At 46.0% G+C, this 12,178-nt stretch overlaps 1 protein-coding gene across 2 annotated transcripts in view; it reads left to right on the top strand.

Annotated features, from left to right (window-relative positions):
- Window positions 1-4,044, top strand: part of POLDIP2 (DNA polymerase delta interacting protein 2) — a 286,234-nt gene extending 282,190 nt beyond the window's left edge. For both annotated transcript variants that reach the window (XM_078680138.1, XM_078680137.1), the window contains exon 11: window positions 3,597-4,044. In XM_078680138.1, coding sequence (XP_078536264.1) covers window positions 3,597-3,711 — 115 coding nt within the window. In that variant the 3' untranslated portion in view covers window positions 3,712-4,044. The remainder of the gene's footprint in view (window positions 1-3,596) is intronic.
- Window positions 4,045-12,178: the final 8,134 nt, after the last annotated feature.

Raw genomic sequence — 12,178 nt, 5'->3', positions numbered from 1 at the left:
ATTTATTGCTTGGTAAAGGAGCCCTCCCCCCACCCTCTCATTGGGCCTCCTTGTTTATTCAGAGCGACTCTCTTCCTCACAAGTAGAGGAAAAGATATAAGAAGCAGCACATTCAGAAGCAATCAGTCTGCCCGGGTCAGGGCAGCTAGCACAGCACAGCAAACCCCACTCCCTTAGCGAACACATATTTATTACAGCTTATTATTAAATCGAATAAAGGGTGCCATGTTTATTCAGGAACTCAAATTAAATGCCATGGATTACTTTCGATTTATTAGGGCATTTTAAACTGCAGAGAACCATTTAAACTAATAAAAACAGACAGTGCAACATACTTGAAAGCTTACCCAGTTTGTGTGAAGTGTGGCTCATCTCAATCAGGTGCCTACCCACACACCTACTTGCAAATGCACTCCATTCTAGACTTATTCTGAGTTTGCCTGTGCCCCTGTCACTCACACAGTAGGAGGTCTCTGCTTTGTTTTTCAGTTTCGTTACAGCTCAGGTCACTGGTGGCTGTTGAGTGAGACTGCGAGTCACTCAGCTGATTATAATGACATTTTCAACCACTTCCAAGCTGCTTTATGTAATTTCTGCAATTTTAGCTAGGGTCTGATCAATGGAAGTCGTTTATATTTCTTACGTTTTGCAGCAGTTAACTTAGTTTCTGGTTCCTCAAATGTGTGCATTTTCTAATATTATTGTTTCCCTCATCTTCATTGCTTAATTTTGCTCACGAGACCGTGTCACTCATAGTCATTCAAATGTCACTCATAATTACTCTAAAATTATTAAAATGTCACACACAGCAATCTGAAACCTTGGCAGCTATGGCTGCCTATCCTGCTTCTTTGCCACTGCGGAGGCGGGCAGAAGAAAAAAGAGGTAGACTAGAAATCACCAGCTGATTCTTTTTTTTTACATACATGCTCACGGCACAGTGTATAATGCATGACACGTTTCCAAGTCGAACAGGCAGCTATAATGATATATTGTAGGGGTGCTATTAATTTAAGCCGTAGATTTTATCAAGCAACAGTTATTTCATACCACATCCCAACATTGCATCTTGTGTGATTAAACAAATTACTCATTTGATCACATAGTCATTCGTTTATCATACTAATGTCTGGGTCCACGGAGTTTGCACACCAATTGCACGTGGTTTCCCAGCATCCTGCTTCTCAAAATATATGGGTTGTTATTAGTTTGGCTGTCAAATGAAAACTTGAGATTCACGGCGTATGTCCTGTATATGGCTTGCACAGTATTCTTCAAATATGTTAAGCAGTTTGCAAACACGATTTTGCATATCTCTTTGTTGTCACTTGTTGCCACTCACTCAGTCTCGTCCTGGTGTTTCATTTTTAAAGCTGCGCCCCGTTATATACATTACGAACTATATTTTAATTTATTCTTCAAACATTGGAATGTGTAGACTACACACTATGGAATGTATAAAACAATGACAATTGTGCATGAACATTTTGATTGTGTATACAGTACCTGGGTGTTGCCACATTCATTCTACAGGTGGCTAGAAAGAATCTTTTGTTTGGTTTGCTTCGTTATTGTGGGATAAGATTTCATATTTCATGAGAGCAAACTATGTGTTTGCTATTTTATTAAGTCGACGATGGCTTGCTTGTCTTTCTTAGTCCTAGGCCAGTGCTCACATGAATCTGAAATTCTTTCATGTTGGATGCGAGTAGTGCTTCCTGTACTGTATTTTTGTCTTTGCATCGTACAAATTATGTTTTTGTTTTTTCATTCAATCAGTACTTCTCTTTAGAATTGAAAATATTATAAAAATAAAGGCACACACATTGTCTTTAATGATCTATAAACCCTGTGCCCGAATCACAAAGGTATTTTAGGCTACAGACACAAATGTATCTCTGTAAATACCACCACATACACCTGCCAGAAACTCGCAAATGGGTTCTTGTCAGGCGCACATGGATTTACTGCAGTCGATTTCTGTACCACAAGTGCGGAGGAATCTGTAGTAGTAAAGCCCTGGCAAGGGGCAGGAAATAGGTATGGCAAAGCGCACCATGCCTTCTAAGTTCCAGAACACATATACACTTCTACAATTGTGGGCATTCACAAACTCAAGTCTGACACACACAGTTGGAATTTTAACACATGATGGTATACTGCAAATCTTTGTAAGATGAGATATTTACATCTTTATTTGAGATCTTGAATGAAATGTGGGACTAGCGTAATTGTTGAATTCTGTGCTTTCCTAATGTAGCTCCGAAACATGGAGGTAATGAAAGAAGTCACTTGTCTATAACATTTTAATGACACTCAATGTTTTCACATGAACAAATATGTACTTTCATGGATTACGTAGCAGGGGCGGCCTTAGGCATGTGCAAGCTGTACAGGGCCACCAAACCCCAGGGGCCACCACGCCAATATATATCCTTAATATAATAATCCTCTGAGGATGGATGCATATTTGCGCGGCGGCCCCTGGCAGGGATTTGGCGGCCTCCAGCTCTGTTCCACTTCCAAACACCCTGACCCCCCCTCTTCACTGGCCTCCGCGCTCCGCCCCGCCCGGACGCCCTCTTCCGGGGCCTCCTACCTATGCTCCCTGCCCAGGGCCACCATGAGTCTAGAGCCGCCCCTGCCTGGAGTAGAAACCCAAAAGGAAGGCCTGCAATTCCAAAGCATCGCTCGCAGCGCACCCCCTACATCAGGAAAGGAGCGGGATTCCAGATAATTTTTCACTCTTTACCGGCTAGGTAACTCTGATACAGTTTTTGGGGCGGCTCTGGGAAGGAAGCAGATCGCTAAATAATTCAGATTGCGCGTTGCAATACAACATGTCTCTTGGCCATTGCACCATAGTGGCAGGTGGCCCTCTAGCCCAGGGCATAGCAACTCCACGCTTTGCTATCAACAGTCCCATATCTACCAAACGTCGTATATCTTTCCTTACGCGCTTAGAATAACCTAGCAGAGCCAGCAAGGGGTCCAGTATCAGAGACTCTCCTGTTATATCACTTAATGTTTTGAATATTACTATTCAGTAATTGGCACTACAATCTTTCTTCCTTGGCAAATTTCAGGTGATGTGTAATAATAAAATATCTGCTTTAACAACCATGCCAGACCTTTCCATGGCCCCACAATTGGCTAGCACCTGAAGAAACCTAACTGTGTCAAAACATTACTGAAAACTAGTCATTGAATGGAGTCTAGATTAGTATGGCTTACCTGGATTCCTCCTTTTTTTCCCTACCCAGAATTCGGGTAAATTAGACATTTTTTAAAACTGAATTTGCTCAGATTTCTGTGGCGAAACATTTTGGAAGTTGTGGGAAACCGCAAAAGTGCTACTGTCCATTATTTCAACTCTTCCCTAATACCAGCCTTCAGCCCTTCACAGCAAAGGTTAACCAAAAGATCTATTTTTCAGTGATGCTCAGCAGCTAGGTCTCCGCAAGTGACCTACCCCAACTGCACCTATCCTTAAGTTAAATAAGATTTAAAAGACAATGAAATCCATCAAAAGCATTTGTGTCTTGCCAACTTTAGCCCTACCAATGTTTGTAACGCTCTGTTTTCTTCTTCTGCAGGGGTACCTTCCGCTTTGAGAGACCCGATGGCTCACACTTTGATGTCCGCATCCCTCCTTTCTCTCTGGAAAGCAACAAGGATGAGAAGACCCCCCCTTCTGGCCTGCACTGGTAGAGCAGACTGGGAACCAGAAAAAGCACTTTCATTAAACTGCTACAAGAGGAAATCTAAAATACAACAGACATTGAAAAGATTTCTTCCTTCAGTTTAAAACACACACATCAACTTTTTAACTTTTTCGTTTTCCAGAACAGATTACCGTGAAAGGTATACAGCAACTTTGCAGTGTCAGCTGATGGTGTGCGAGTAATTTATTGTAAATCATCTGCAGTTCCAACCTGCTTTCAGATTGGCTCTTTCGTCGTGGTATCTCCTGGAAATTTGGACATTTTAAGTTTCTTGAAATAAAGGCATTGTTTCCTATGCTGTGCATCCGATGAACGCTCACCCTGGTTCAAGTATTTCTCACTAGACTTTTGGAACATAACTAGACGGTCTAATTCAGTTGGGTTTATTTTTCAAACTTTTTCTCACTCACAGAAGCGTGGAGTTTTTTTACTCTGCTTGTATCTCTTTAAACAAGAACGATTTATTAACACAGTGAAAGACCTTTTCAAACTTTCAAATTCATCTTGTTACACTTAGTTGGTGGTTAAATACATTAGTTTTACCAGGGTTTTCCCACAGCCATTGAAGAATCTGAGGACTTTAATATTACTGGTTCCTATGCCTCGCAAGTACTGCCCAGATTTCCCAGTTGAGTATGTACAAAGTTATTTATATACAAATGTATGGCTGGAATACGCAGATTTGTTGAGCTGAGGCATGTTATGCTAATGGCCTACATTTTTGACTACATTTATTTATTGGGGAAATGCCAGGCATGAAAAGTACAATATCTCAGTTGGTCACCAATGGCATAATGAACAGCAGAGACAAAAGAGCAGGATTAGGGCAATTGTATTATTTAATATTCATACTGTGAACACAGCTCATCGCCCACATCGGCCGGCAGCATATGAAGAGCATCCCATTATGCGTATTACACAGCCTTGTTGCAGACCTCCCTGAGGCTCAGCGGCGATTTAACCTGTATAGACTTCGGATCCCTATAGTGTGGGTCGGATTACTATATCCGCTCTGTATCGCTGCCAATTAGCAATATCTCTATATACAATAAACAACATTGCAAAAAGAAAACCCCCCTAACCCGTACCTCCTGCCTTTGTCAAAATGCTCATCACAAAGAGACTAACTCACGCCTACCTGTGCTATCTATATACATACACCATAGATTTCCCTCCCCACAGTCTATATGAAGTCTTCTGTTTACACTAGGCAGCTGGACCTCGTCAGACTCTCTCCACATAAATATACTCTATGGTAGTTGCCACTCCTCTCCACCAGCTCTGTGACATAAATTAGGTATCATCTTGGAGGTCCACACCCCCTGACCCCTGCCACCTCACAAACTGTTCCCAAATGTCTATTGGCATAGCTGCAGCAGGCATTAGGTCCCAATAGTTAGTCAGTTGATCCCGACAGTATGTCGCTGCACGCAGCCTTCCCGCTATCGTAGGTGGCCTGTGCTTCTTCCAGTGCATAGCTACCTACCGTTTAGCCAACCGTAGCAGCATCGCCGTTAATTTGCGCGAGCTCTTTGGTATGTCTAGTACAAATCCCATTAGTGCTATCAGTGGGGTGAGGTGTAACTGTACCCCTGTGATATCCTCAATGTGCCTATCCACTTCAGTCCAATATTGCGCTATCGATCCACAATTCCAAGCCAGATGTGTGAATGTTACAGCTTGCGAGCTACATCTCCAACATCTCGTGTCAGGCTGTAGCCCCATACGGTGTAATTGTAGTGGTGTTCTGTAAATCCTGTGTAAAAACTCAGTGTATTAGCCGCAGCCTATAGTTCGGTGATAGCTGTTCGAGCTGCGAGCAACAAAATTGCCACTGCTTGTCTGTTATATTAACCCCTGTGTCCTCCTCCCACTGCGCCTTGGACGTGTTTGTGATAATGGGGGACGTGTTCTGTGTTTCACTATATATACGGGTAATCAATTTGCGAGGAAATGGATTAGCCAATCCGTTCTAGAGCGCAGCTGTTGGAGAGTGATAAACGTGTCGTCAGGATATAAGTCGCTACCTTTAGTCAGGTCATGTGCCTGCGCTCTCAGTGCGGTGGCCCTGTCCACTAGTGGTGCCAGGAGTGGGGTAAACTCCCCCCCTCCCCCCATGGCACCGAGGGAGCGTAAAGTTCACTGTGACCCGCCCTCTTAGCTATATTCCTCCAGGCCCATTTTGTTGTTTTCACTGTGTTTATTTCAATTTGAGGCCTCTTATACGGTTGGTACACTGCTGTGTTTAGCGGGGTAGGCACAACTCTGACGAGTTCTGTGGCAACGTGTGGTTGGACTGGGGTGGGGTGGGGTGGTGCCAGAAGTGGCAGAATTGCGCCTGTGCGCTATATGCATATAGCTCGAAGTCCGGGGCCGCCAGTCCCCCCTGAACGAATGGTAGCGTCAACAGGTTCCATGATACCCTTGGTTGCCTGCCTACCCATGTTAGTTCAATTATACTTGTCCTCAGTCGTTTAAAAAAATGTGTGTTCAGTGGCATTGGTATATTTACAAATAGTTATAGGAGTTTGGGGAGTATTACCATTTTCGTTACCACTATACGGCCTATCAGTGATAATGGGAGTCTCCTCCAACATTGGACCTTACTTTCAATCCAGTCCATGGCTCTCCCGTAATTGGCCAACCATATTTCTTGTAAGGAGCGACTGATCCATATGCCAAGATAGCGAGTGGCTCCGTCTGCCCATGCAATAGGGAATTCCGTTTCACATGGGGCAGTGTCATCTGTAAGTGGCACCATTACCGATTTCTCCCAGTTAATCCGTATCCCCGTGAGGCCCCCAAACCGCACCAATTCCCTCATGATTACATCAAAGTTTTCACTTGGGTTCACAAGGTAGATTGTCGTATCGTCAGCATATAAGGATATCAATAGCCCCGAGATGTAAACCCTATGCTCCGATGTGCGTGATGTTGACGGAGCCTGGCCGCCAGCGGCTCAGTGGCGATTGCAAATAAGAGCGGCGAGAGTGGGGCACCCCTGTCGCGTCCCTCTCGTAATGTGAAATGATTCCGACATTTGCCCATTTACTTTTACTCGCGCCCTCTGGTTATTATAAATTATCTGCATTTGCTTCACAAATATAGGGCTGAACCCCAGTCGGGGCAAAAGGGCAAAAAGGGGTTTCAACTCCAGTGATTCAAAACGCCTTTGTAGCGTCTAGCAGTGCTGCCACTGCCTGCACATGTGGGGCCAGATAATGTAATATGCCAAATATTGTCCTCAGGTTATGTGCCGTTGACCGGCCCGGGATAACCCCGGATTGGTCCGGCAGCGCTATCTGTGGCAGCATTGGCTGCAGTCTATTCGCAAGTAGTTTGGCATAGATTTTAGTATCTAGCTTAATTAAGGACAATGGCCTATAGGATTCCGGTCTAGTAGGGTCCTTTTCAGGCTTTAGTAACGTGATTATCGTTGCTTCCCTAAGAGTGGGCGGCAGCTCACCTGTCTCCATTGCCTCCAAGTATAGCTGTAGTAGAAATATCTGCATACTCTTTATAAAAGGCCGCCGTTAATCCGTCTGCCCCTGGGGCTTTGTCTGCTGGCATTCCACTGATTACTTGTCTCACATCTTCGACCGTAATTGGTAACTCCATGTATTCCCGAGCACCTCTGTTAAACCATGCCAGCGCTATGGTATCTAGCTATTCTTCTATATCGGACCGTGCTGGGTTTGTCTGGGAAGTGTAAAGCTGTGCATAGATTCTGGTCATTGTGTTCAGTATGTCGTTTGGCGTTCTGGCCATTTCCGCGCTCTCTGTCTGCAATTCAGTAATGGTAATTAACATCCCTAGGGGCTCGAAGTAAGCCTTCTAATGTTTTCCCTGCCCTCTCCCCCTCCCCATATCTTCTGGCCTGGGTATGTTTACTTAGATATGCAGTTTCCCGCTCTTCTTCTTACTGGTACTCTGTCATTTTCGACCGCAACCGTGCTAGTCCTTCAGGTGTTGGGCACTGTTGGATATCCCTTTCAGCCTCTCCTATTTTGCGTTCTAGCCTCTGTAAGGTATTCCGTATGTCTCGTATGTCGGTTTTAAGTGCCATGCAACTCTCTCTTATGACCACTTTAAAAGCCTCCCACAGTGTGCCCGGGGAGTCTACTGTCCCTTCATTAAGTGAAAAATAGTCAGATATCTTCTCTCTTAATTCTTCCCTGAAGACCTGATCTAGAAGGGCTCCCGAGGGGAATCGCCAGCTAAAGGGTTGGCGATATGGTTTTGGGACCTTCAGGCTTATCATGGCAGGCGCGTGATCAGATAATGTGCGGGGGCAGTGGGGGGCAGTGTGTTGCATCTGTGATCCAAGCATGAATGTCTCTTGACGCAGGCCAGTAATCTAACCTGGACCAAGCATTTCTGTGATACGTCTCCTCCATGAGTCTACCAGTCCGTTCTCCTCAATAATGCCCAATAACACTTCAGTCGCCTTCGGGTGGTGTGCCCTCATCGCTCCCTGTCTATCCACCTCGGGCGAAAGTACAAGGTTAAAATCTCCCCACAGAATCGCCATGTCTCCCGATGTCCGAATCCTCTGTCCTATGTTTTGGAAAAAAGTGGGATCGTCCATAAACGTTTACAATCAGCACTGGGGTGTTATAGAGTGTACAGAAAAATCAATTGTGGAGGGAGAAGGAAGGTGTGATCCATTTAGCTTCCTTAATATTCAGTATCTCTCAATCACAAGGGGAAGGATCACTTGTCCTGCATAGCTAGGGTATGCAGGTCACGTACCGATTTGTCTCAAATTAAAAACCCTCATACACGTGTTGGTTCTTACGTAAGAGCGGTATATCTTGGTTCTCCGCTACTTTAACATGTGTTTGCATAATCACAGGGTTAGTAGTTATGCATCCTCCAGCCAGAGGTTTACCCTTAGTTAAAACAGTAGTGATCAGTGATGTGTGGGGTATATCCTATTAAAAGAACTCTTACAGCCAGATAAGTTGCTTTAATAGGTCTGAATTCAAGTTTATTCAATTAAAACATGTTTTATGGTGTGTATAAGAGAGCGATTAGGAATCTCACACACTCTAATTATTGGTAAAATAGGTCGACATGTTTCAGCCCTAAGTTGCCAGGTTGGGTTAGGTGGGCTTTCTTCAGGACCCAGTGAAGGGTGAAAAGAGACCAAGGGCGTCTCAGTGAGTATGGTAGCTTATGAACAGTATTGGCCGTTCATATGAGGACAGTGCAAAAGATGGATATATTAATCCCTCTCGTCAAGGTCGTTATGTACCTTTTTGTGATTCAAATTGTGCCTCAACGGGTCCCCATTGAGAGTCGGGGAGACCTGCTGCGTCCTTCAAAACACGACTTGTGCTGACTCTTCTTAGCGGGACCTGGTTCACCCAAAAACATTTTTAATTGAATAAACATCGCTGACAAATCTTGTCCGAATAAGTCTTTCATCATCGTTTCGATATATAACTCCATGTTTTGAATATCGTTCGATTCTGCAACACCAGTAATGCGAACATTATTGCGCCTGGACCTGGCTTCCAAATCCTCATTCTTCCGTTGGATAGCGTACAGGATTCTGTCCATGCTGCAAATTTTCTTATCCATTTCTATTTGGCCCTCTTCCGTTTCGGTTACCCTGGTTTCCAATACGCTTACCCGGCCCTCCTGCTTGTCCATTCGTTGCATAATTCTGTCCGCCAAGGAATCCATCATGGCATCCAGTCCCTGGAGGCTGGATCTCGAAACATTTCCCGGATATCATCAGCAGGCAGTTGTTGGGCTGCAGGATTGTCCGCATGGTCTTGCTGACTAGCGTCTCCATCTGCTCCTTTGGCATTTTTCTTGTCAAAAGTTATCTTAGGTTGCCTTGTGTCTAGCTTACCCATTTTGATCCTGTAGCACAGTCGTGACCAAGTGTCGTAGCCAGTAGGCTTTGCGGGCAGCGCCTCAATGCAGTTGGTATCCTGTGGGCACGTCCTCCACAGTTCCTTCCTGCGCTTAATGTATGAGCAGTCGCGTAACCAGCTGTTCGCCAGTACTGTGTCGACTCTCCATTCCTACCCACATGCAGCGCCCACTATGCAGAGATCTTCCACCGGTCCTCACGCCAGGGGCTGCCCAAGTGAGCACGTACGCGGTGGTGTCTGCCCAAGGAGGTATCTATTAAGGTTCCGCGACGTCCAGGCTGAACACATTCCTACACCACTCCACAGGGTTCTTTCCCTCTGCACACGGTGCCCAGCAGGAAGAGCGTGTACCCCCCAGGATCCGTCCCACAGTCACTGCTGGCTATGACCCCCGAGCTGCTCCACACACTCACTCCGGTGACGCCTACAGCCTCGCTTCCTTATGAGGATTGTGTCTTGCCCCACTGCACTGCCGCTCAGGTGCCATTTTGCGCTCAATGACTCCCCGCCCAGTCACCACCTTTAGTTTGGCGCTGCCACCGCTCGCCCTGAGGTCCTCTTCCAGTGTCCCGACGTCTCCAGTGTCAATTTTCACCAAAATTCACTTTGCTGTCACTCAACCAGCCACGCCTCCACCGCTGTTCTCCTGGACTGGCTGCGCACCTCGGCCCTGTCGCCTCGCAGCTCCGTCAGCTTCCTCCCGAACCTGCGCTCCCGAGCCCCCACTTGCTCTCCTACCTGCACCGATGTTGCTCCTCCGTGCCTCCGGAGCCCTGTGCTCTCAGGAGCCCCCTCACAGCCTGCGATTCGCCTCCCAGCGTGCGGCGCCGCAGGACGCCCCTTTACTGCTCAGGGCGGTGCCAAAATCGAGTCCCCGACTTCTCGCGTCCGTAAACGGTCAGGCCTCACTTGTGTGCAGGAGCCTCTCCGATCGTCCCCAGCAATATCTCTTCGTTGCAGAGTCTCCTACGCCATACGGATCATGTCCTTAGCGGCTGGCAGCGTTTGGATCAGCACTGTGCGCTGTTATTATCGGATAAATGACGGATTTATTACCCCGGCCGGTGGAGCCGCTCTACAGTGCGGCCATTCCACTGCACGGCCAAGCCACACCCCCCCCCACAACAGTAGTAGTTACATGTAATATTTAAGAACATAGAATATGTTCAGCCCATGATCAAAAACCTTTGAACAATACCTATTATCATGAGTGAAATAACTTTCCTAGGCACTTCTGGCTAAGTGTAGAGAGTAATGTCTAGTGGGTAAAGAGCATACAATAGCAAAAGGGAAAGAACAAGTCAAGCAAGATGCAAACCAAGTTCAGATCTATTAGTGTGTACTTAAATGTAGGAATGAATAATGGGAATACAACGGAGCGGAAGGGGATGGGAATAGGAGCCTGATGATCATACAAGAACTTGAGCCTGATCCAAGAGGAAAGGTTCTCAAATGTTGTCAAAGATGGCCATTTTTCCCTGATTTGTTCACAATGGCCAATCCAGAGGAGCCTTGAAAGCCATTTGTCAAAGGTAGGTAAGGTGGGCACATATCAGGTTCGGAATATGCACAATTTGCCCATTGCCCGGAATGTCACCAGCCATCTGCGACTATACAGGCAGTCCAGGGAAATCTGAGATATTGTGGAGGATCGGCTGGGGTTTTGATGGTGAGATGGGTAAATTCCAAATATCTGCAAGCTTGGGAAAGATCACCTTCCAATATTCCTAAAGAGCAGGAAAGTCCTATCTACATGCAGTAAATCACACAACTCCTAACCACAGTTTGAATGGTCCAGCATCCAGACTTGTAGAGTTTCAACGGAATCCAGTACCAACTTTCTGATGGAGATGTCCAGCTGCAGATTCCTCACCTTTTGTATATTCCCCAGCCATCAGACTGGATCCGGAACCTTTTCAGCAGTACCTTGGAGTGCCATCAGGTGGAGCCATGCACCACCCGTGCTTTCGGACATCGGCTCCTTTCGTTCCACGCGACCAGACGTTGATTCGTAGCTCCCTTCACAGCTTTCCGGGACATTAGCTTCAATTTTTTCTCAGCATGAAAGGCATGTAACCTCCGCAAAACAACAAGTTTTAAGCTCCATTAGGACTATGAAAAACAAATGTGTGTGACCAATCCCCAACAGGTATGCCTGTGGTCATGGCTCCGCTTCAAGACCATCAGTGACTGCGTGTCGATGAACCCGAAGGCCATCAAGGACTGGGAGGCGAAGCTTTAGATCGCCAAGCATAAAAAGACTCCTCACCGGGATGCTCCCAATCGTGGTCTGCGTCTAGAGTTCGAATCAGTTCCTGAAGTCAGTAAAGCCACTCTGAAGGCAGATGTTTTCTGCGGAGCAAAATTGTCAAAGAAGAAACAAGAAATATAAGCGGGATTTCGCTCCCTTTCGTCATTCACCCTGGAAGGTGCTTTGGGTAACATCACACCTCCAGAGTCGATTCGGCAGCTGGTTCGGGCACAACCCAATTTTCTGGGCCTACAGCCACACCATTTCAGATCAAAGAGTTCTGCGCAGCCATGCTCAAGCTCTCTGGATCCTTA

This window comes from Lissotriton helveticus, chromosome 3_1 (genome assembly GCF_964261635.1).
Source record: "Lissotriton helveticus chromosome 3_1, aLisHel1.1, whole genome shotgun sequence".
In the NCBI taxonomy this organism is placed as follows: Eukaryota; Metazoa; Chordata; class Amphibia; order Caudata; family Salamandridae; genus Lissotriton; species Lissotriton helveticus.
The sequence above is the reverse complement of the archived record's forward strand: the minus strand, read 5'-3'. Positions and strand labels throughout refer to the sequence as shown.